General features: G+C 50.2%; 1 protein-coding gene across 4 annotated transcripts in view; it reads left to right on the top strand.

Moving 5' to 3' along the window:
- AP2B1 (adaptor related protein complex 2 subunit beta 1) overlaps window positions 1-21250 on the top strand; it is a 77019-nt gene extending 55769 nt beyond the window's left edge. For all 4 annotated transcript variants that reach the window (XM_041482463.1, XM_041482466.1, XM_041482465.1 and 1 more), the window contains 5 exons: window positions 758-887; window positions 9028-9112; window positions 9855-9941; window positions 17884-18038; window positions 19031-21250. In XM_041482463.1, coding sequence (XP_041338397.1) covers window positions 758-887; window positions 9028-9112; window positions 9855-9941; window positions 17884-18038; window positions 19031-19105 — 532 coding nt within the window. In that variant the 3' untranslated portion in view covers window positions 19106-21250. The remainder of the gene's footprint in view (window positions 1-757; window positions 888-9027; window positions 9113-9854; window positions 9942-17883; window positions 18039-19030) is intronic.
- The last annotated feature ends 2582 nt before the right edge of the window (window positions 21251-23832 follow it).

Below are 23832 nucleotides of genomic sequence, written 5' to 3' on the forward strand. Positions count from 1 at the left end.
TTCTGCTAAAGAGAAATGCATTTATGAGTGGACACCAAAACACCTGGGCTTCCATCTGCCTTTGGAAAGCAGCTGGTCCATAGTACAGGAGTGCTGTGTTCAGTGTGAGATGCTTTCCCTCTTCTCCATGCTAAGCAGAGGTGCCTGTGGAATTCAGTGTTCCTTGGACTGAGCAGGCAGGTAAACATTGCTGGGACACATCTCCAGTGAAGGAGCCTCCAAGCAGGCAGCTGGGCCAGGTGCTGTCATTCAGGACCAGGCAGCTGCATGTGTTGATTCATTTGTTCTGCTGTGCTGTTCCAAGCCACATGTTCCTCCTTGGCTGGCTGTTTGTTCTGTGCTGGCTCCAGGTCCCTCTGCCACTGCAGCAGCCATGCAGTGTGTGATGCACCCTGCCTGCAGTGCTCTGCAGCTCAGGAGCAGAGAAACAACACCTGGCTCTGAGTCCAGGTCATTCCTTGCTGGGCAGGCTGGTGCTCAGCACACAGACCAGTGCCATGTGGGTAATGGCAGAGGTCCCAGGAGCTGGGCCCTGGGGCAGGGTGGTGAATTTATCAGCAAATGAGTGAGTTTGCCATGCCTTGTCCTACTGTGTCTACTCATTTGAGCTGTGTTCCTCCCAGGAGCAGCAGCAGGGGCAGCTCAGGAGTAGTGGGAAGATGAGGCAGGTGGTGCTTGACAAAAGGAACATTATATTTTGGACTTATTTTGGACAATACAGGGCTGCTCTCATCACGTCTGTTTTTCTCTTGCCCAGCTTTGGAGTCATCCCAAGCACCCCCCTGGCCATTCACACACCTCTGATGCCAAACCAAAGTATTGATGTCTCCCTGCCCCTCAACACTCTGGGACCAGTCATGAAAATGGAGCCTCTGAACAACCTCCAGGTAAGGATTGTCTCGTTCTGGGCAGGGGGGAGCTCAGCAGGCACCCAACACAATGTGGTGGGGCTCTAGTCACACAATAGCACGTGTAAACAGTCAGACCTCATGGATTTAGGCCTTGAGTCTGGCCAAAACTTAGTCTTCTTCCTTTTCCAAGGAAGGAAGAAAAAGTGAAATGGAAACGTGTTGAATTTTATGACTTTTCAAACACCTCAAACCAACTGCTTGCATCTGTATAGATTAAGGGCTTTGTTGCAGTAGCACTGCTCTGTAAACTGGGCATGAGGTTTGGCTGGACTTAAGAAGTGGAGCAGATCTGAACTGAGAAAACACCCGTGGTGGAGCAGGCAGAGAGAGCTGTCAGTAAGAATTGAGGCAATTAAAGGAATTGCAGGGAAGATGGCAACTGCTGAGTGATTAATATTTCTCTAGTGCTCTTATATTCCAGGGTGTTTCACAAAGGCACATCCCTGCCCCAGATAGCTTAATCCAAGGTAAACTGTGTGTTCCAGGAAAGGCAGAGGAGAAATGATGTGAGCAGCTAATGTTTCATTAATGAGGGTGTTAGTGCATAGCAGGGACAGCACTCCCTGGGGGAGCCTCTTTATCAGACTGGGCTGTCAATCTGATAAAGACAGGACAGACCCAGGGAGATGTTCCCCTCTGCTTTGGACCAGAGACTGTCTCCAGTGGTCTGGAAATCATCAGGCAGACAATTCTCCCTGGAAGGAGGCTGTTCCCATGCTGTGGAGTGAAGGTCAGCAACTCCTACTTCTGCTCTGGAGTTAAATACTACTAAGTATTTATAACCTTTGTGTCCTCCAGGTGATTTTCCCAGTATCCCAAAATGCAGTTAACTTGTACTGCAGCTGCTTCTCTCACCTCAGGTGTCCAGGAGGTGGAGCTGGGTTGGGTTCCTGCAGTGTAGCAGCCCATAGAAAGGAATATTTTGAAGCAGCTCATTCTCTATTTAGTTTAAGAGAATGCAATGGAGGTTACTATTTATTCTGCCTCAGCAACTGTTTTTTCCCCTTCTTTTGACTTCCATTCTGGGCCTTATGACTTATTGATGAGTCTTTGGGCTAACAGCTTGAAATAGTTTCTCTGGCACTCAAAGGAGCAGTCCCACACTTGGGCTCCCAGCGCAGTCATGCAGCACAGACAGTGAATGAATTCCATGGCCTGCCTTCCACCCTCTTGGGCCCTTCCAGCCTCTTGTAGAGCTGCCTTCCCTCTGCAACCAGGTCATGAAGCTGAGGTGGCATTTGGGTCAGCTGTGGTAAAATCTGGCTCCTGCTCTGAGGGGAATGTGGAGGTGACAGTCCCAGTCAGCCTCCACAGCACTGGGGACTCTCAACAAGGCACTCTCAAGTAGCTGCTTCCTTTGATCAGGAGGGAAGTGAAGTATTTGGGTTATTAAATCTCTGAAGGGCTTGGAACACAGTTTGTTTCTTGTAGCATCTCCTGCTAGAACAAAGCTAAGAGGAAAACATGAGAGGAAACCTCCAGCTACCTTCTATTGAGACAGTGGAGCATTCATTAGTGCCAGACTCGGTTGTTAATTTGCTAACGCTCTCATTGCCATAGAAGTTGGCTGCCCTTTTACAATTGGGGAAGCTGCCATATGGAGTAATAGTATATTTCTCTGCAAAGAGTTGAATCATGATAGCAGATGCCAAGTTAAAAAGAGCACTCCCCTTACTTTTTTGACAGCAGTGGGCTTGATGGAGATCTATCAATGCCCTAACAGCCAAGGCTCTGGTTTTGTTTTGTGGCTTCATGTAGAAAGGATTTGTCTTGAAATGTTCAGAAATCGCCTTGGTGACCTACTTAGGGAACAATTTATAGCATAATATAGGATAGAGAATACAAATGTTCCTGTATTCGTTGAAGAACCAAAACACTCATCAGGTTGAATTTACTTAATGTGTTTTTTTCCTCATCTAGGGAACATTGAAGCAGATGTAGGGCTGGTTTGAACCTGAGGACCTTATGTTCATCTCCTATTCTGGTGGGAGTTTTTTGTTTTTAGTAACAAGAAAAATAAGTCCTGAAGTAACCAAACTGATAGCTTTCAACTTTTTGTCATGTTAATTATACACTTCAAAGACTAGTTGTACATTCCTTAGGCAACTATTTCAGAAGTGATGAATTCATGTCTTGTTCAGGTTATTTTTATTACCATTTCTAATCTTTCACCCAATACAGCTTACTTAATCTTGACATTTGTAATCATGGAGAGAAACTAAAATATTTGACAAGGTAACAAAAAAGACATTTTTGCAAGAAGATGAGGAGGGCTGAAATATTTTCAGAGGCTTACTTAGGTAAAATATAGCTGAAGAGTCTTGTGTTTGCTAGTCACCTTGCATCTTGTGATACTGAATGCTAGGCTTCTCCCCTGCATCCCAAAATAATCATGATCATTTTCATAACTTGTTGACTCAGCTTTAACCCCCAGTCAAGCAGAGATTTATCCACAGGGTAGAGCTAGACTGGACACAGCACTGTAGGGCTTAACAAACCCCAATCCCTGTTCTCTGGTTCATCTTTTTAACTTCTGTCAGATTAAAAAGCTGCCTTTGGAGTGTGCCTGTTGCTAAAGAAAATCTGACTTAGTTATTTGTGTGCTTTTGATTTCTGGTGGAGAACACCCTTGCAGTGCCTTGTCAGCATTTTTGGGGCTGCCTGGTGCTGTAGTCAGAGCATGGCACCAGTAAATAACAACAGTCCCTTGCCCAAAGGTCTGTGAGATGCTGTGTTCACCTTCCTGGGTGTTTGATAGCCATGGAGACATCTCTGGGAGTTGCTCAGGTCTCCCTGGCTCCTGCAGTGTTGCCTTTTCACAGTCAAAGCAGTGGTGACACTGCTGGTGACATGTGGGCTGCCAGGGCCATGCCGGGTGGGAGAGGTGGGCTGGTTGAGGTATCTTTGGCACCACGTGTGTGAGACCTTGAGCTCTCAAAGAGGAAGGTGCCTCCTAAAACAGGGATTTGCACTGGTGGGAGTATTAAGTCTTTCCAAACAGTTCTTCAAGTCAAATTTGGAATTAGGCTCTCAGCCTAGGCATTTTCTTTCTATGCTAAAGAGAGCCACTGTTCCTAATAATTGGCATTTTAATAGCTAGGAAATGCTGTGAAATTGGAATATCCATTGCAGCACATGAGAATTGCTCCCCTGATCCTGGAAATGGGTGAAGTGGAGCCAACCTGCAGTCAGAGTTTCAGAGTTCAGGCCTGCCTGTCATGGCACAAATATGATCATCCCTTCTGTGAAATTATAGCCCCTTGCAGGAGACAGTGCAGGTGAAAATGAGCTGTAGGCACTCCTGGAGCAGCAGCAAGTCTGCCTGAGGCTGGAGCCACTCTCCTGGGATCCACGTTCAGATTGCACCATCAATGTGTCACATCCTGCTGTCAGCTGCCAGCCCTGCTTGCTGCAGCTACAGAGCATGCAGCTGAAAAAAACTGGAATGTTTCAAACTGGTTTTTTTATTTAATTCAGTAAAATTATCTGAATGTGGAAAGGGAAGGATCTACCAGCTGCATTTCTCCCCGATGAGGGGCACTTGGAAACACAGAGTTGCTGCTGGGCAGCGTGAGGTGCAGGACACTGTCAAAACCTTTTTATAGAGACAGAGGAGGAAGGTGCAGCTTCTTCACTGAGGAAATATCAGTGTTCTAATGCAGTGGATGATGCTTATCCTTCCAGTCTCAGCTCTGCTGTAACTCATCACCTGTGCTCCTCCACCTCTCGCGGTGCAGAACCGCTGGAGCTCTCATTCATCAGAGCTGTTAATGTATCTCAGGTCACAAACACAGCACTCAGAACTTGCAGACAGATTTCACACATCCAGCTCTCTGTGGGAATGGTTGTGAGCAGCAATTCCAGCCAACAGATGTTCACCCTCCACAGCCTGCTTGATAAATGACACAATATCTGCCTGTGTGTGAGAATCCCTGACCAGCCACCACACAACACCTGTGGGTAGCTAGATGGGGAAGATGCTGCTTGGGTTTGTTGCCTGGGTTATTCTTCAACAGTCTCTGCTTGTGAGAGTCTTATTTCAGCAAAGAACGCTCCTGGGAACACTCTGAATTAAGGGCTTGGATCACAGCTTGGCATCTGTGGCCAGTTCCTCACTCAGCTGTGGAAAGCTGTTGGTTTGGAGGTTAAGAGCACGTCTGCCACATGGTACAGCACATTTATAAATTGGACATTTTGAACTTGAAGTGCAGCAAGGCACAGGAGAGCACAACCCTCCCAGTAACTCTGTGTTCCCTGACATGGATGTAACCCTTGCTGTGCCTGCACAGTTCCAGGCTCAGCCCTGTGGGAAGAGCACATGGCTGGCAGAGGCTGCAGGCACCCCTGGGATCCTGAGAGCCCTTCCTGTCACACAGAATGAAGTGGAGGAGCAGCATTCCCTGGGGGCAGAGCAGCAGACTGTCACAGAGCAAGCCATGACCTGGTGAGGTAAAAAAAGGCTCTGCAGAGGAGAGCTGTTCTTGCCTTAACAGTTTGGCTGTTAGCAGGCTCCAAAGCAAAACCCAACTTAAGTAAATCCTTAATTTAGTGTAGGTGCTAATGGGATTCCAAGTGGGTATGTTGTGTACTTGCTGCTGATGGAAAGCATCTGTGTTGCTTTCAGACTTGACTTTGAAAGTCAATTCTGTTGCTCAAGTCTGAGATTTAAAGCATCAGAAACCTACACTACTGAAGAAAGTAACTTGACATTGTTCCTATGAGGTACTTCTTCCCCAAAATATCATGTTTGGGCTGTCAGAGAGCTGGACTGCAAGAAAGCCCTTCAGAAGGGTGTTCATGCTGGAAGGTGAGCAAATATATTCCAGGGGTTATTTCTAGAGGTGCTGCTTCCTCTAGTTAGATCATGAGCAAGACATAAGTGATTTGTAACCCTGAGCCAATTTTTAGTGGGCTCACACCTTTTCAACAGTCAAGCACCACACGAAAATCTGACACCTTTTGACTTCTATCCCTCAGAGCTTTGTAGGCTGCTTGATTAAATTCACAAGGTACTAATATTTTTTTTCCCTTTCTAAAAGATCACAGATGGAAAACCATTTTTATTAAAAATGCTTCTGTTTCAACTCTGAAATGTCTGAAGCTAAAGGTCTAGCTAGAGATTTAATAGTTCATGTCCAGGTCAGCAGGTTAAAACAGAGCCGTGAGCAAAGTTAGTCTGGACTGGAGGATTTGTTGAATGCAAGCAGAGGTTCCTTTACAGGCATGTCAAGCCTGGAGACACTTCTCAGCTCCTGCTATCACATCAGATGTCATTGTCTCAGGACAATGTTCCACCTGAGGAGCACTGGAATTTTTTGGAAAGTCGCTGTTTTTACCTGCTCAGCTTCTTGTAGGTGCTGCTGTGGATCTGCTCTCTGCCTGTGGCTGCTTTTGTAGCCTGTCAGATGGCACTGGATGCTCCTGATGTAGAGCATGACCTTGGGAAGCTGTTACCAGCTCAGGGGGGGCCTCTTCTTGGTGTGAGTTTTCCCATCCAGGTGTCTGCAGGTGCCTTTTAATGGACCAGATCTTGTGGAGCACAGTTTGGGGGAAGTGTGTGGTGGTGAGCAATGGAAGCTCCTTTTGAGGAGCTCCCCAGTCGTGTCCCAGTGCTGTAGGTCAAGGAGAGCTTTTTCCACCCTGTGTGTAGAAGTTATTTTTGACAGCTGATTCCTGCATGATTACAGCTGCTTGCAAGGTGACGTGTGATGTCATTCCTGAACCCAGTGATGCAGTTTGGGAGGAAGGCTTCCATGTGGCTTGGTTTTTCTTTACTGGGAAGAAATTGCACTTCAGAGCATCTTAATTGGGTAGCTCTCCAGAGATAGCCAAAGCAGCTTACTCAGTGTGTTTCTGCAGAGTTGAGAAGCAGGTCAGCAGATACCTTTTTATAGCATCCTTATAACTGCAGGGACAGGGCTGGCATATTAATTTGGAGTGTGCCTCTAGAACCGTGACTGGAGAGAAGGAGCTGCTTTCCTGCCCCTCTTGTAAGAAACTGCTGTTGTATGGCAACAACAATTAGCTACAAAAGCTAAGTAATCTCTGTTGCTCTAAGGCAAGGCAATTAATCATTAAATCAGACTTGGAAAAGATCTTGGGTCGTGCAGTGTAGTCCCTGCTATGCTTTGTTGTTTTCCTACAGTTCCTCTTATTGAGAGCGTTGTCAAGGCTGATTTTAAGTATAAGTCCAAGTACTGGAGCTTCTCTCTTCCTCAGAGGAATTTAGTGCTGCTTAATAATTCTCACTGTTGGTTTTCCCAGACATTTAGCCTAAATTTTCCCTCTTCTGGCTCATCTCCATGACTTATATCCAAGCACAGCATCTGGAATGGCTGCACTGCTGTCCCTCCCCCAGCTCTCCCCTCCCAGACTCCGAGGTGCATTTTTGGCTGCTCACCCAATGTGTTCCATCATATTTTGCAGTGGTGAATCACTGAAGTCCACCCACCAATCTGCTTTTACCCCTCTGGTTCAAACATTGAACACTCCAACTCGTGAGCATGATGCCAGCAGTCAGAGCATGTAACAACTCCCTGTTACAGAGAACCAATCCCAATTTTTTCCTCAGTTGCACCATCATTTATGTGTTTTTAGTGGGCTTTAGACTAATCCCTTCTTAAGCTGGTTTGCACTGTGGGAATTAAATATAAGCTGCTATCTTTAGTGATGGCTGAAAAGTAGAAACACCACAATTGTCACATTAACCTTTCTGCAGTTCTTTGCATTTCTGGGACCTTGCAATTGCCAGAAGAGTTTGTCTGGGAGCTTGATCTCCTTCCACTTATCTCTGTCTTGCATGCATGTTTGATCAGCTGACTGCTTTCTTCCCCTCCCTTGACTATCCACAGCTGGTTTTTACCAACATTTGTGGGTGTCCTTCTCAACTTGCCTCTATGGGACAATAGATTTTCCTAGTAGGACATCAATATATGTAATTATTAATGTCAATGAAGTTAGTCTTGCCATAAATCTTTGTAGCAGCAAATTTATTCCTTTGGCTCAGCATTTAGCATGGTCTGCTTTGTGTTTCAGGGTGACAAATGGGAGAACTCTCTCTGAGATTTTTCAAACAAAGTAAGAGCTCAAATGGCTCCTGAAATTCCCCACACAACGTCAATTGTGGCTCTTTCTTACAAGGCTTAAGATTCTTTCCTTGCAGCAATGGCAGGTGTCTGCTGAGCTGTGCTCCCATGACAGGCTCTCACTGTGTGGGCTGACATGGGGAGAGCATGAGAGGCATGGAAATAAAGCAGGAGCTGCCTTTTCCTGAGCTGTGTTGTGACAGTGCACCTCTCAGACCTCCTGCTTGCTCCTGCTTGTCCCAGCAGCTCTCAGCCTGGGGAAAACTGTTAGCAGAGATTAGTGGGGAACATGGCAAGTGTGTGTGATAAAGGCAAACCAGATAAGGGCAAACTCCCTGGCTGGTGGAGTTTAATGACACTGGGAATTAAGTCTTTTGTCAAGTGATGTTTTGTTTACCTGATTGCTCTCTGGCAGGGCTTTCTTCTTCCAGGAATCAATACCCTGCACATATTCCCTATTTTTATTTTACTGAGGGAAAGGCAGGAATCTTGGGAGATGCTGCAAGGAAGATGCAGGCAATGGACCTACTTGAGGCTTTCTAGAAATTGTCTGGACTGAGACAGGACTAATCAAAGAGGTGAAAAATAAGGAAATGAAGGTGAAAATGAAGAATACTACACAGGGATTTGGAGCTGGAGAATTACAGGAGTGGGTGATGAAGCAGCTAATGGGCAATGTGACAGACATGATAGCAGGTGTGTGCAACCAAGAGGTTGGGATGTAGCTGTAAGAAATGAGGAGAGGGAGAGACTGGACAAGAGTAGGAAAGAGCCAGGATGCTGCTGTGAGCCCCTGAGTGGAACTGGCTCTGAAGCAGCACAATGAAAGGTTCACAGGAGAAGTTTGGGCAGCTTTCAGTGAAGATGGAGCAGGGAACTGGTCCTTTCTGAAACTGCCCAGGAGCTCAATACCATCCCATTCAGAGCTGGCCTCTGCTCAGAAAGTGCACTCCAGGGTGATGAGACTGTGTGATCCCTTTGGTTTTCCAGCTGAGAGAGACTCTTTAACCTCCCTGTTTTTTCTGTGACAGGTGGCTGTGAAAAACAACATTGATGTCTTTTACTTCAGCTGCCTAATCCCCCTCAACGTGCTTTTCGTGGAGGATGGCAAAATGGGTGAGTGCTCTGGGGTGTGTGCTGAGCCTCCTGCAGGCAGGCTGTGCTCCCAGTGCCCAGCTGGCTGCAGGTGTCTCCTGGCTCTGTTTCACCTGTGCCATTGCACCTCAGCTGCTCTGGTCTGGTGGCCTGTCCCTGTTGTCCTCCAGCTCCAGTACTTGCCAGAACCCAAGTCCCCTCCTCTCATTCTCTCAGCCAGACATTCTTCTCATTCTCTTATTCAGGTGGATCTGTTTTCTTTGAAGCTGATTGATTTTTTTTTTTTGTATTTGTTTGGGTTGGGGTTGTTGTAGTTTTGGGTTTTTTTGATGGTTTGATTCACTTGACTGGGTCTAGGGTTTTTTCCCCATACCATTTACACTGGAATTTTTGTATTCCTAGTCACTTTTATTAAAGTTTTGTTTGAGTTGGCTGGAAGTTGCTAGAAAAGCAGCTTTCACTAACATAATCCTAATTGTGTGGATCTCCTTCCTTCTTGTGAAGTCCTGCATGTTCTTGGCTTGTAAACAACTCATATGGCAAAGACTATCTCTCTTTTGGGGGAGGCCAAAATCCCTCAAAGCTTTGCTGCTTTTACAAAGAGACTTAGGTTGTTACAGGAGTAAATCCTGGATCTGTCCCCAGCAGGGCAAAAAGTTACCAAAAGCCCATTTGTGTGTCTACTTTGGAATATTCTGTGTGTATTAATTAATGCTGGGTCCTGTGAGGATCCCACAGTGCTGAGGGGTTTTTTTCTTTCTAGAGCGCCAGGTCTTCCTTGCAACATGGAAGGATATTCCAAATGAAAATGAGCTTCAGTTCCAGATTAAAGACTGTCACCTGAATGCTGGTGAGTAGCTTCATTCTGCCATGCTGAGAGCACTTTTGATGTATTGCCATTAAAAATCACCTTATTAATATCACCTTAGTAAAATAAGCTGATGGCTGATGAAGATGTAAGTATTGCACTTCTGAATAGCACAGCCTGGGATCCTAGGGCTTGTTTCAGTCAAAAACTTTAGCTGGGTCCCCATAAAAGCACATCTAAAATCCCAAGTCTTTGATTTGACCCATCTGTTTCTTCCTTTCATTCTGGACCTTGTATTCTTGTTTTCCCTTTTATACTTCGCTTCCCTGCAAAGCTGCTCTTTAAATGCAGCTGAATATGGTGTTGGGGCTGTTCAGCAACCCTGTCCTGCTGCTGTGAGTTCTGATCAAAGTGTTCCAGCCCTACTGCATCACCCTGGGCCACTCACTTCACCTTTTGGCAGCTTATTTCTTCTTTCTTTATGAAAGATTTAACCCTACAGACACTGCAGGGTGTTGGGTGTTTGAGGAGGACAGGCCATATGGGAAGGGTGTGCTGTGTTAGCTGAGGTCTTGATGCATTTTGATCATGTTTGGTCCAGTTCAGTTTGTTTGGCTGTAGAGTTGCCTCTGTGAGCATCTTGTACGTGTGACCTTACTACTGCTGAAGGATAAGGGTGTGTAGAAGAGTGGAATGGGGCCAGCTCAGCAGCTCTGCTCCTGTTCTGGACAGGAGCCAAGTGATTCTACCAAAAGCTCCTCTGTTTCACAGATGAAAGAAGTGTCCCTATTGATTACCAACCCTGTAACCTTTTTATTCTCTCATGCCTGCTATTACACAATGAACACCCTCGTGCTTCAATAGCAGACAGAAACCATGGGTCTCTTTGTACTCATAATTATTACTATTTTGGAATATAAAAGCTGGAGCACGCAAGAGGAGGGGAAAAATAGCAGCTGTTGGACCTTATGACTTGATTTCACTGTGGGGTTTCAAATGAGAACAACCTCTGTGCCTCCCCCAGTCCTCCCTCTGCTCCTGACTGAGCTTGGCATTGCCTCTCCCCCTGCACTGCAGAGCTGCTGCTGCCTTCTGCCCTGGCCATGCCCTGGCTGCATCCAGGGCTCTTTATCTCCAGTCAGAAACACTGGGAGCTGCTCATTTTGGTGTTGAGGGGCTGCCTGGAAGGGGATGTGGCTGGGAAAATTGGCAGTCCTGCAGCCTGGCCTCCCCCTCCTCCCTCTGGAAGATGATGTTATGAAACATGGAGTGACAGAATGCTCCCCATTCCAAAAGGGTTTGCCAGCTCAGGGCCAGACAGCTCACCCAGGCCTGGGATGCTCGGGGAGAACAAGTTACCAGCTCTCAGGGAGAGCAGGGAACACCAGGCAGTTCTGCTCAGTGGGATCTGCAGCCTTTCCCAGAGAGGAACGTGGCTGCAGAGCGTCTCCAGAGCACAACCCATCCCTGGGGGGTGCTCAGGGGAGTGCAGGACCTGCCAGGACCTGCCAGCCTCTTTGGCTGAAAGTGGGTCTCACCTCATAAACAGATTCCAAACACTTCTAGCCACTGAGGCTTCTCTTTCTGTGTTTCTGCTGCCCTCATCTCCTCCGTCTTGCAACTCCTCCTGGACCAGGGCTTGGGCACAGGGCAGGCCAAGAGCTTGCAGGAGGGAAAACCAGGGAAATCTTGTGTGCTTGTCTGAGCCCCTTGTATTCCTTCTACCAGTGCAGCCCTGACTCAGCCTGCTCACCTTGATTTCCTACAGGCAGTAATCTCCTCCAGCTCAGACTGTCCTAAGAGGTCCAAGCCTTGCTTGCACAAGGATCAGCCAAATCCAAAACCCATGGATGCTGGGGTTCCAGCGTCCTCAGGGGTGCAGATCTCCCACAGCATGGCAAGTGAGACACCAGGGCAGAGGCAGAACAGGCTGGGTGAAATCTGGCAGGAGCTGAGTCCATCTTCTAGCTTACACCAGAGCAAGGGTGTGTGCCTGGCCATGTGCCTCAGTAGGGTGATAATTCTTAAAGACTCACAATTTTGATTGTTTAAATCCAGTGAAAATAGGCTTAAGACTATCCATTTTCCAGGAAGAGCAAGTCTGCATATGAAATCCTTAGGAACTCGATCCTTGTGGAGGAAGGGCTGGTTCCTGTTCCAAAGACTCTCCTATAGGAGATGTGTAACCACAATAAAGCTCTCAATTTGGGCTATCAGTGGTTGTGGTGTTTTTGCAGGTTTGTAATGCACTCTTGGCAGAGCTGCACAAAACTCCGCAGATCCCAACAGCTCCTCACCAAAGCTGGGGAGAGGCTGAGTTTGTGCAGCCCTCCAGCACAGGGAACAGCTCTGGAGCACTGCTGGCTCCTTGGAGTGAGCTGTTATCCCTGCTGGGATCAGTCATTCATCCCTAGGCTGAGCCCACCCACCAGGTGGTGAGTGCTCAGAGCCACCATTCATGCCTCAGCTCACTGATCCCAGCCCAGTGACGCGAGTGCAGCTGGAGCTAAAAATACTCAGCTCCCAGAGCTGTGCCCTAGCACAGCTCCAGCAGCCACTCAGAGCTGTGTGGAGCAGCTGGGCTGGGAGAGGCTGGTCAGGAGTGTGATCCCTGCACCTCGGAGCCTGGCTGTCCTGCTCCCAGCTGCAAACAGCCTTTGCTTTCCCGAGTTCTCACATCTGTGCTGTGTGAGGAGCAGGGCTGAAGTTCTGTGCAGACATCCTGGAGGCCCTGCAGAGCAGTCAAGCAGGGAGTGCTGCTCTTCCTCAGTGGAGAAACTGAAATTTGAATTGCTTTCTCTCTAAACACCCAGCACTTATTCCCTATTTAGATTTTACTGAGGAAAAGGCAAGAATCTTGGGAGATGCTGCAAGGAAGATGCAGGTAATGGGCTGACTTGAGGCTTTCTAGAAATTGTCTGGACTGAGACAGGACTAATCAAAGAGGTGAAAAATAAGGAAATGAAGGTGAAAATGAAGAATACTACACAGGGATTTGGAGCTGGGGAATTACAGGAGTGGGTGATGAAGCAGCTGATGGGCAATGTGACAGACATGATAGCAGTTGTGTGCAACCAAGAGGTTGGGATGTAGCTGTAAGAAATGAGGAGAGGGAGAGACTGGACAAGAGCAGGAAAGAGCCAGGATGCTGCTGTGAGCTCAGGAACTGGCTCTGAGGTGATTTAGGCTTGGAACAGGGATTTGTTGGGGGCTGGGATTTGATCTGTCAGAAAAGCAGTGTGTGAGTTTCTTGTACATCCAGAGCTGTCTGTCACAGTGCAACAGTCACCTTACAGCACCTCCTGTGCAAACTGCAGACTTCTCTCCAGGTTATTGCTTTTCTTCTTTCAAACAAAAAGGAGATAAACACAGACAGCAGAGAACCTTCTGGGGGAATCTGTGCTCCCAGGCCTTTGTAGGTAAAAGATCCATCCTGTGCCCACAAAGCAAGCAAAATAGGATTGGTTTGAGCTTTGGTGGCTTGCAACAGGGATGGCAAAAAAAGTTCCTGTCCCTGGCAGCTCATCCCAAAGCACTGAGCAACCAGAAAGTCTTGGCTGCTGCAGGTAGCCCAGAGCATGGCAAGTGAAGGCAAGGATGAGGTGCCAGGGATGTGGGATGAAGAGCAGGTCCCTCTCAGTGGGAAGTGGGGTCTAATCTATGAGCTGATCTGTGTCTCCACCATCTTTGCTTTCAAAAAAAGCAAATCATGGACATTTGAAGGTATTCCCACCATTCCTCAGTGACTCAGGGAGAAATGAGTGCTTAATTCTGGATTTGGGGCTCAGGTTCCCAGTGGTGAGAGATGGACCTGGCCTGAGGCTGTTCCTGAGGCCTGTGGAGGAACAAATCCCTCTGGAGCTGTATCGTGGAGCCAAGGTGTGCTTGGGATGCCCTGCACATCTTGAATTCATCAGAGTTGTTCCATGCATCAGCCTCTTAGGAAGAGGTTGGGAAAGTTCCCTGGAGAAAACCTCATTCAGAAATAATGAAAACACAAGGTCATGGTTATAGCCCAGCATTCTCATCTCTTATTAATCCAGTGCTAAATTAATTGATTTGGGGTTTTTTTTTTAATGAAAATACACTAATCTAGTGCATGAAAATAGATTCCTTAACTGTTATAGCTCAAATATTCTGGGTGCTGTTGGTGCAGCTGAGGTTTCCCCTGTAACTGAGCATGCACTGAAGCTCAGTTTGCCTTGTTTACACTTTTTTTTTTCAACATGCTAAGTTTGACTAAATTCTAAAGGATCACTACATTAGGATATGCAAATCAGATGAGCTAAATGTTTTTCTTTTTCCTAAACACTGCTTACCCAAACCCACAGAGTGAAAGAGGATGAGCTGACTTGCACATGGAGATTTCCTCCCATTTAATGGTACTCCGTCAGTTGCTGTGCTGTTCAGCACAGGAATTTTGGTTTTACTTGTTTATCACTGCTCCACAATTTGGTGTGAAACAGCAGCTTTCATGTTTGGAGTTGAACATGGCTTTATTGGTATGAAGTGGTCACTTTGTTTTTCTCCCCCAAATAATTTGCTAATGCCAAAACAAAGAGAAATTGGATTTTATTTTGATGAAAAAACCTGGGGGAAAATCATAACACAAGCTTGCATGGTGTGTTGTTTTTTTCTGTATGTGCAAATCTTGTAGCTGATAGTTTAATAAATTACAGAACTGGTGCATATTACATGTCTTGGAAATGAATGTAGTGTCAGAACATTGCCCCAAGTGCCTCCCCACTGGATCAGCCTGTGCTTGGTATTTGAATGCAGCTCTTGGCTGGATGCTCAGAACCATTCAGGTGCTGCTAGAAATGGCACAGGGATGTTCTGGGCTAACACAGCATAAAATATAAGCATTAAATTGTACTTTCTGCTACAGAGTGCTTGGAGCAGATTGCCACAAAGGTCAGACAAGGTGTATGGTCAGTGGTGGCTCTGAGTTGTGCCTGTCCTTTGTGCAAACCCCCTGCCAGGTGCTCATCTTGGCTCTCTGAGTTCAGATGTGAAGTTTTTCAGCTGGTAGGCAGAAGATTTAAGCTCATCCTTTTCTTTACCCAGGAGAAGAGTGCTTTTAAAAAAGTATTGGGTCCCTTCAGGGCAAAGGAGGAGACCCTATGAGCTGTTCCTCCCTGTGTCCCTGTCTCCATGTGCACTGCTTGGTTGTGGGAGTGAGGGAAAGAATTCTGTTTAGGAAGGGAAAGACAAGGAAAACAAGCCAAACAAACCAGCCCTGAAAGCTGGGCTGGTGTCAGAGGCTTCCCTGGCCTTGGTGTGGACCAAACCTCCCTGTGTCCTTCCCTTGTGCTTCAGGAAGGTTCTGAGAAGAAACCTTGAAACAAAAGAAAGTTGCTGTGCAAGGCCAGCTGTGGCTTGTGCTGCTTTGCTGAAGGACTTGTGTGCTCTGCTTTGCAGAGTCCCCAGGGTCACCCAGCCCTGCTCCTGCCTCCCTGGGCTCTGGGGGCCCAGGCTCAGCTCCCTGCTCCCAGCAAGATCTGCCTGGGTTTATTTTATTTATTATTTTTTTTAAGGCTGTGCTGTCACATGGCATTAGCAGTCCTGCCTTCAGCCAGCCACAGCCTGCCACTGTTGCTTAGCAACTCTGATGATCTCCAAAATCCAAATTGCTGATACTCCGGAGCACAGGAGGGATGGGAGCTGCTACCTGGGGGGAGAGGGGCTCAGCTCTCCCCAGGCCTCAAATCTGTGCTCAGAGAGGGGGCAGGAGGGTCAGGCAAGCCAAGCGTCAGCTCCAGCCTGCTCACCATTGCTCTGGCTGAGGCAGGGCATCTTTTGGTGGGGCTTTTTGTGCTCTTTGCAGGATAACTGAGGTCAGGGGAGCAGAAAATAGGCTTCCTAGGGTTTGCCCTGCCTCAGTTTCCCTCCCTGTATCCCCCTACAAGCAAATTCCTGCTCTGAAATCTGCCCCTCAGCAGAGGCTGGGGATGTTTCCATGGCAAGAGGAGCCATCACATGAAGATTTTGATGTAAGAGCAGCTCCTTTGCTGCTGAGCTCCCTAGACACAGCTCTGCCATCACACCCTGTGCTGGGGTAGCAGCCAAAATTGTAGCTTCTCATTCCAATCCTGCATCCCTGCTCCCCAGGGAATGCCTTTACTCCAACAGCACCTCCCAGCAGAGGGGAGGCTGCTGTGGCAGGTGTCAGGGTTGCTGGAGAAAGTCCTTGCCAGTAGTTCCACCTTCAGGGTGCACATCCAGAGGGGTGAAGTTTAACCACAGCCTGTCCAAATGGGGCAAAAAAAATCCCATTTAATACCAGCAACCCTCTCAGACAAGGATGTCCTGTCTGAGCCTGTGCTTGTGTTGGACACTGTGCCTTCCCAAAGGCCTGGGGGCTCCTCTTGATGGCTTGGGAGCATGAGAATATGGGAATTGGGGCTTCATTGCTGGTGGTGATGTCCTTTCAGCATGGATTAATCCCAGCCACGCTCCCTGAGAGCAGGGGACTGCTCTGCACTGCCCGTTTCCCAAGCCTGGCTGAGTTTATTGTGGAGAGGAGGAGTATGGGTGGGAGGAGGAGACAGGCAATGAGGGGTTTTAAGCAAAAGATCTCATTAGTAACATATATCAGCCAGTTTCCATAGTAACTGGGGAAGAGAGGATGCCTAAATCTGAGTGTGTCTGGGTAGCTGCATGCCTGAACCATCCTGGACCTGCAGGGAGCTGCTCTGGAGCACAGGGGTGCAGCAAAGGGTCCAGGCTGCCCTGGGGAGAGGCAGTGCATCCAAGTGTCTGCATCAGGGTGAGGATTTGCCTTTTGCTTCCTCCTCCCACCATTCCCTGCTGCATGAACAGGCTCTGCTGTCCTCTCTCCAGTCCCTCAGCACAGACTGGTGTCCCTTCTCGGATCTGGCACCCTGTGGATCTCTGTGTCTGTAGGTGCAGGGATGGGTTAGAGCTGCATGGTCACTTTGTGCTGCTCCTCTGCTGCTGTCCTGCTCCCTGTGCTCCTTAGATAGATCCCACATTTCCTGTCTCTGACCTTTCAGTGCAAGTTGGTTTAAGGCTGTTTCTCTCCCTCACTTTTGGTCAGTAGTGTCCAGCCTGCTCTGAATGACCCAGCATAGATAAAGTGTTAAATTTCTCCTGCTGGGCACCGGGAATTGGAATTTGCCAATGATGCTTTGGGATCTTCCACCCAAAGTGTGACTGTGCCTCTTTACAGGCATCCACAGCCTGATGTTTGCTCTGTGCTGAGGAATCCCTTGGCATCCAGGGCTGCTGGTCTGGATCCTGGTGTTATGTATTTGTCTGTTTTGCTTTCCTCAAAAAGTCCCTGAGAAATAATGTGTGTGACAATGACACCCATCCAGGGGTGCAGATGAAATCACACCTCATCTGCAAGGGCTGAGGTCAGGTTGTGTGTTAAAACTGTACCACAGCCCTGTGATGTCTAGAGACAGTGTCTGGGGGGTGGTTTACCCTTTCAAGTAATTGCTTTTTTAAAAAGGGAAAGGTTTTTTACTACCTTGTAGGACATTGATATGGCCAGAAGTGTCTGTGTGTGAGTGAAGTAGGAGGGAGCTCTTGTGGCTGGGACAGGACCTCAGAACCTGAGCAAGCCTCAGGCTGTGATCTTTGTTCTTTTCCACCTTCATCTTCTGACTTTTTGGCTGCCTGGAGGTGGGTGGGGGTTGTAGAGAAGGCAGAGTCCTCTTCCCCTCTGAGCAGCTTTTAAGGTCTCACCTTGATCAAGTCCTGAGTGACCCAGGGCAGTGAGAGCCCTGTAAAATGGGCAAATACTTACCAGGAGATCACAGCCTGAAGGGAATGAGGTGGGTCCATGGAGAGAACTGGAATTTTTTTCTCCTTGTGTCATATGTGCTCCTGTCCCCAGGGAAGGAGCCAGCATTTCCCTGTGCCCTTGCATCCTGGGAATGCTCCCCAGGGCTCTCCTGTCTCTGCAGATGATGGATCTGAACTAACAGATGCCTTTTTTTCTCCCTTCCCTCCGAAGACACTGTCTCCAGCAAGCTGCAGAACAACAATGTCTACACCATTGCCAAGAGGAACGTGGAGGGGCAGGACATGCTCTACCAGTCCCTGAAGCTCACCAACGGCATCTGGATCCTGGCTGAGCTGCGCATCCAGCCCGGGAACCCCAACTACACGGTGAGGGCTCACAGCAGAGGGCAGGGCACAGCCTGGCCTCCTGCTGCCTCACCCACACACTCAGCTCTTCCTCCCTGCCCTTCCTCCCTCCCTGCTCGCTCTGTGTTGAGGGAGATGCTGTTAATTTGGCTGGAGGGGTGAGGAGTGCTTCACACGGGAGGAGCAACAGAATTGCCCTGCTCTGTCACCAGTGAGCTGGGACAGTGCCTGCTCAGCAATGAGCAGTGACTTGCCAAGGTTATCCAGAGATAAAGCCAAGAGATATTAGCAAGGAAGCATTGCCAGGGTGCCCTTCCCCCTCTTATAGACAAGGGGAGATTTATGCCCCGCCGTGTTCCCGGCTGTCTGTGGCCCTGTGCTGGCACCAGCCCGGGGCTGGTGGGAAGCTGCTCTCTGTCCTGCTTCATGCACCCCTGTGACTCTTCTCTTTGACTTCACTGCCCTTCTGAGGGACCTGTGTGTCTCTGGTATTAGAGGATTTATCTCCTGTTGGAAGCTGTGCCAGGAGTTTCAAGAGAAATCTGTGGTCTGGGGAGCTGCGGGGTGAATGTGAGCGTTGGAAGGTGATTTAAAGTGTTTGCACAAGGTTTGATGCTGCAAGCCTGGTCTCAGCCTGATCTTTGCTTTAGAGAGGAGTGACAGCCAAGTTTGTGTCCATCAGGACTGAGCAGCAGCTCTTTAGAAGCCCTTGGGTTTAGTGCTGGGATTTGCAGTCTGAAGACAAGCACAGGTCCCTTATCTCAGTTTGGGACCATGCCTGTGGGGCTGCCTACATTTGCTGATAATTTGGGAACCCCACAGTGGGAGTCTGCTTTTATTTTCCTCCTGCTTTCAGCAAGCTCTGAAAGGGCAGTTTGAGGTTGATGATGAAGAAAGCAGGAAAAATATTCTGTGTGATTGTCAGCAGCCACGTCCTGCCCATTCCCAGCTGCCCCTGTGGCCGTGGCAGGAAGCTCCAGCACTAACCTCTCCTTTTCCTCTCCTCTCCACAGCTCTCCCTGAAATGCCGAGCTCCAGAAGTGTCCCAGTACATCTACCAGGCCTACGATGCCATCTTGAAAAACTAACAGGAGGTGGAGCCTGTGCCTCACCCTGCAGAAGGAGGGGGGAAAAGGGGTCCCCAGAGCCTCCTTCACCGCCAGCGCAGGGAAAAGCACTCGCAACTGGAAGCAGCTGTATTCATGTGTAGGATTTCAGTCAAAGGCACTGATTAAACAAGGTAGCAATTAGTATCCACGTGCTAACGATGATAGGGAACAAGCCCCTTTGGTATTTTTAGTGTCCATGGAGTTTGTAACCACTGCTTCAAACTACTCCCATGTGCCCCCCGCCCCTCACTCATCCGTTCTCGTGGGCTTCTCTCCATTTTGTGCCAATGTTCAGTGTTTTCTAAATGGCTTTAGGTGTAGTTTGGATTTTGTAAAATAACTGCTCATTGGAAAAACAGAAAAACACCGAGCAAAAACCACACATCTGCTCATTAAAACAAGGCAAAAGTGTCGAAAACATAACACTGCACTTTATTTTATATTTTTATACTTTTTTTTGAGGTTTTCTATAGTAATTGGCTTAAAGAGAAGGTGATTGCAAGGAAGTCTTGGGAGCCCTGCAGGGACACTGGGCTCTAGCAGGGTGAGCACAGCCTCTGGGAATTAGGAACAGAGCCATCAGTGGGGTCCTAGGAGGGGGATGGAGCCCTAAGGAGGGGTTTTTATTACTCTTGTGCTGGCTTCAATGGTGTTTTCACTCCAGCCATCTCCCTGCCTCATGAGCTGGTGATTTGAGGAGTGAGGCTGCTTTTGTGTGGGGAGGAGCTGCAGGCCTGGATGGGAACAGGACAGGGGTGGATAAAATGAAAGAGCTGAGCCTGCTGTTAGAGCAAAAGGCTCATGCCAGAGCTCCTGGTGTGGTCTCTGCATCCTCACCCATGTGCATCCCCTCTTCCTCCCATTTTTTCTGTGCCTGCTGAGGCCCAGCTGCCTCCTCAGCCATCCCTGAGCTGTGCCCCCCTGTCCCAGTGCTGGCCCTGGCAATTCCCAGGCTCGTGGTGGCACATCCAGATGTGGCACTGCCACTTCCCCAGTGGGGCTGCAGTGTCAGCCAGGCCCCCACAGAGAGGGGCTGCTGCTGGCAGTGCCCCAGGATGCCAGGGGAGTGGAATGGCTCTCCCTGTTGCCATGCTGCCCCCAAACCCCAGGCTGGGCATGGTGGGAGGTGGTTTGGGTTTGGCAGTGTTTGCTCCCTGCCTGCCTGGGGCACTCAGCTTCCAGCTGGGCTGGGTGGAGCAGCTCATGGAAGGGTTTCTCCTGTTGGCAGCTCCACTCTTTGTGCCCAGAGCCAGCCAGGTTCCTGCTCTGAGTCCCTGTCCCAAGCAGCCCCATGCCCTGGCCCCTCTTTTCCAAGCTGTCCCTTAGAGCCAGGAGTGTTTCCCTTCCATTCCACAGCTGTGGAGTCGCCCCATTGCGACCACTCAGTGCTGCAGCAACAGCAGTGAAAGCAAAGCCTCCTGCATGTCCCTGCTCCATCCATAGCTTGTCCTGCTTAATGCAAGCCCCAGTCCAGATCAGCCTCTCCCTCCCCAGCATGCTTGGGCATCTCCACCCCAGCTAACAAAGCTCTTGCGTGTCGCAACCCCCCTGTTGTCCTTTTAGATGCCACTTTCAAAGTCAGTAAATGTTTCACGGTGGGAGATCGTTCATCAGGGCTTTGGCACTGGCTGCAGCCAAGAAACCAGTGCTGGGAAAAGGTCACAGTGTCCTGGGAGAGGCTCCAGCAGGACCCAGGAGCTGCACGACCCTGAGGAAGGTGGTGTCCTTGTGTAGGAACCCCTGTGCTCTGCCTGGGGGGAAGAAAGTGGGGCAGAGCTGGAACAACCCAGCCCTTGAGCCTTGCCCACGTGTGCTGGGAGGCGATTTGCTCCAAGCCCTGCGGGTTTAGTGTAAAAATCATTAACGGAGCAATTAAGGAAGCGCCAGTGGCACTGATGCTGTGTGGGGCAGGGAGGAGAGCGCAGCTTCGGCGTGGGGAGGGGTCGCTGAGCCCCCCCTTCTCTGGCCAAATTCCTTCCCAGCCTTTGGGATGGGTGTCTCAGCCCGGGGCGGAGCCGGGGCTCGTCGGTGGCGTTCCCTCCGCCCCTGCTCGTTCGAGTGTTCCCGTTCGTGTTGCTCTTCAGGCTTTCCCTGCCCTCCGTGTCAATAAAGTCATTTCCACGAGGCTCTGGCTGCGTGTGGCTCTGTGGGAATGGGGAGAGGAGCCATTCCCCTGATGCTGGCTCTGCCCAGGGGAGCAGCAGGGTGAAGGCTGCATTTGGTGGGAAGGAGACTGTTTGCTCACCAGGCTTCTTTTCCCACCAGCCCCTTCTGCAGCACAGCACCCCTAAATTTGGGGCTTGCAGGAGGAGGAGGCAGCAAGTTTCCTTGGTGCTCCAAGAGCTGCTTCTCCTCATCTCAAAGGGCAGCAGGGACAGATTGAGATGAGGAGCAGGAGATGGATGTACCCATTTAGCCCTTTTGGGGCTCCGGGGGGCTGTGTGTAGTGTGACCTGTTTTCCCCGTGGTGAAATGGTAAAATCCTGGGAGTCAGTGATGTGTTTGGGTTGCTTTGCACTGGTGCTGCTGTTTCTCAGAGGGCTTTGCCATCTCTGGTCCCATCTCAAGCAGGATGGGTTGGGCTGCAAAACCTCTGTGCCAGGCCAGAGCCAAGCTCAGTACTTGAAGTGGTCAGAAATCCAACAGAACAAGCAGCAGGTTTGGGGGGTGTTGCTCTGAAGCAGGGTAACCTTTTCCCTCACCCTGCCCAGCCTTGGCTGAGCAGCACCTGGATTTTTGGGAACTTCCACCCTCTGTGGAGGGCAGGTACCATATCCACCAGTGTTGCCCTGCACTGGATGGTTTTGTGTTGGAAGCAGGTGTACGTGTCAGGTAACAACAGTGACAGGCTGGCTTGGGGTCCCTGATCTTGCTCTTGTGTCCCTTCCTGCATCCCTGGTGTGCCTGGGATGGGATCATCATTCCCTGCTGGAGATGGGCCTGGAGCAGCATTTGGCCCCACAGGAACAAAAGCTGCTGTGGGATGCTCGGGGCTTTGCCCTGTGTGCTGCTGTCCCTTCATGTCCTGTGGCAAAGGAAAAGGTTTCATCCTCCCTCCCCGCTCTGCCAGAGGCTCCTGGAGAACAAACTGGTCTTTGCTGCTGCTGTGGATTTGCAGACACTCTGTGCCCTGTCAGCAGGGACACACCAACCCCCTGGGAGCTGGCTTTGTCATTGGCAGTGTCACCCGTGGGGCTCAGGGGACACAGGTGGTGCTCCCTGAGCTGGGAACTGGCGGGGGGGATTGGTCCCCAGAGCCTTCCCTGTTCCCGAGGCCACACTGTGGGACAGGGACCTCTGAGCTGTTCCTTGCTGCTCTGGCTGGAGCTGGGGCAAATCCCACTGTGCTGGGTGGGCTCCCCAAAATCCTGCTGCTCCCGCTGGCCTCACACCCATCCTGCTCCGTGCCAGTGCCAGCAGCTCCCTGAGCCCATGAAGGGGAGACAGGGACTCAGGGGAGGAGGCAGGAGCTGACCACAGCCACCAGCTCTGCCCGTCCCCTGCTGCCACCTGCACATCAGGACGCAGGAACTCTTGGATGGATGATTTTAGGTTTGCCTTGCGCTTGTGTCGCTGAGACTGGGATAAACCTCCCATCCAGCAGGGACATGCCAGGATCCAGCCCCACTCCCTTCCCCCCCGTCCTCGTGTATTAAATTTCACACATAAAACTGCAACTGAAGAGCATCTCGGAGGGAAGTGCTAAAAATAGCCCCGAGGCTGGAGCCTGAATTGTGCAGGAGAGTTCATGTGCAGCCCGATCCCTGCGCTCTCCCGGCAACATTCCCGGGCTCGGCGCTGTTTTATGGCCATGCGGGGAATGGGAGCAGCATCTCGGGCTGCCGATAACCCCAGGGACACAAAAATACTGCCCTGCTGCGAGCATCGGGCAGCTCTGCAGGGAAATAACGCCCCGATCTCTGCCAGCCCGGGTGCAAGACGGGATACGGCGAAGGGGCTGTGACCGCCTCTGCCTGCCGCTGCTGCCAGGGTGGCACAAAGGCTGTCCTTGTGCCCCCCAGCCGTGGGGCTGTGTCTGCCGTCCCCTTGTCCCCCAGGAGGGATGTGGCATTGTGTTTCCCCCTGCACCCCCTCCTCCCCCTGGAGAGGAGCCCCCGGAGATGATGTTTTTTCCCAGCCGAAGGTGCTGACGAGGCTGGAGGGAGCCCGGCCGAGCTGCCGGAGCTCGGGCTCAGCCAAACCCGTGTGTGATCGCCGCCAGACCTGTGCAGACACCTCGGTGCTCGCCGGTGTCACAGGCAGCCGGAGTGGGGTCTGGGGGCTATTCCGAGGAGCAGAGGGGTGCAGGGATTCCATCAGCAGCGTGTCCCGGGGGCCTGGACCATGGTCCTGGAGGTGCAGGCAGCATCTTCCCCTCTGTCCAGCACGCAGGTAAAAGCTCCGTGCGGGGTGACCCAAAAATGCAGACACTGCAACAGGAACGTCCCTCCTTTGGTGGGGCCTGCGGCCAGCCTGGGCTCAGGGTCCCCCCGGGCACAGAGAAGCCCCCAGCCCCTCCAGGGGCCGGCACGGCAGGAGGTGAAGCGATGTGCCCCAGAGCACAGCGAGCAGCGGTGTCGGAGGAGGGAAAGACGCCCTGGGAGGGCTCCTGCCCACCTCCCCCGAGGGAGTCCGGCCCGTGGGACTCGTCCGGGGTGGGCATGAGAGCACAGATGCCGCCGGGCGAGGGAAGGGGTGACGCCGCT

The sequence above is a fragment of the Pyrgilauda ruficollis genome, unplaced genomic scaffold (assembly GCF_017590135.1).
Source record: "Pyrgilauda ruficollis isolate IOZ18807 unplaced genomic scaffold, ASM1759013v1 scaffold59, whole genome shotgun sequence".
Lineage (NCBI taxonomy): Eukaryota > Metazoa > Chordata > Aves > Passeriformes > Passeridae > Pyrgilauda > Pyrgilauda ruficollis.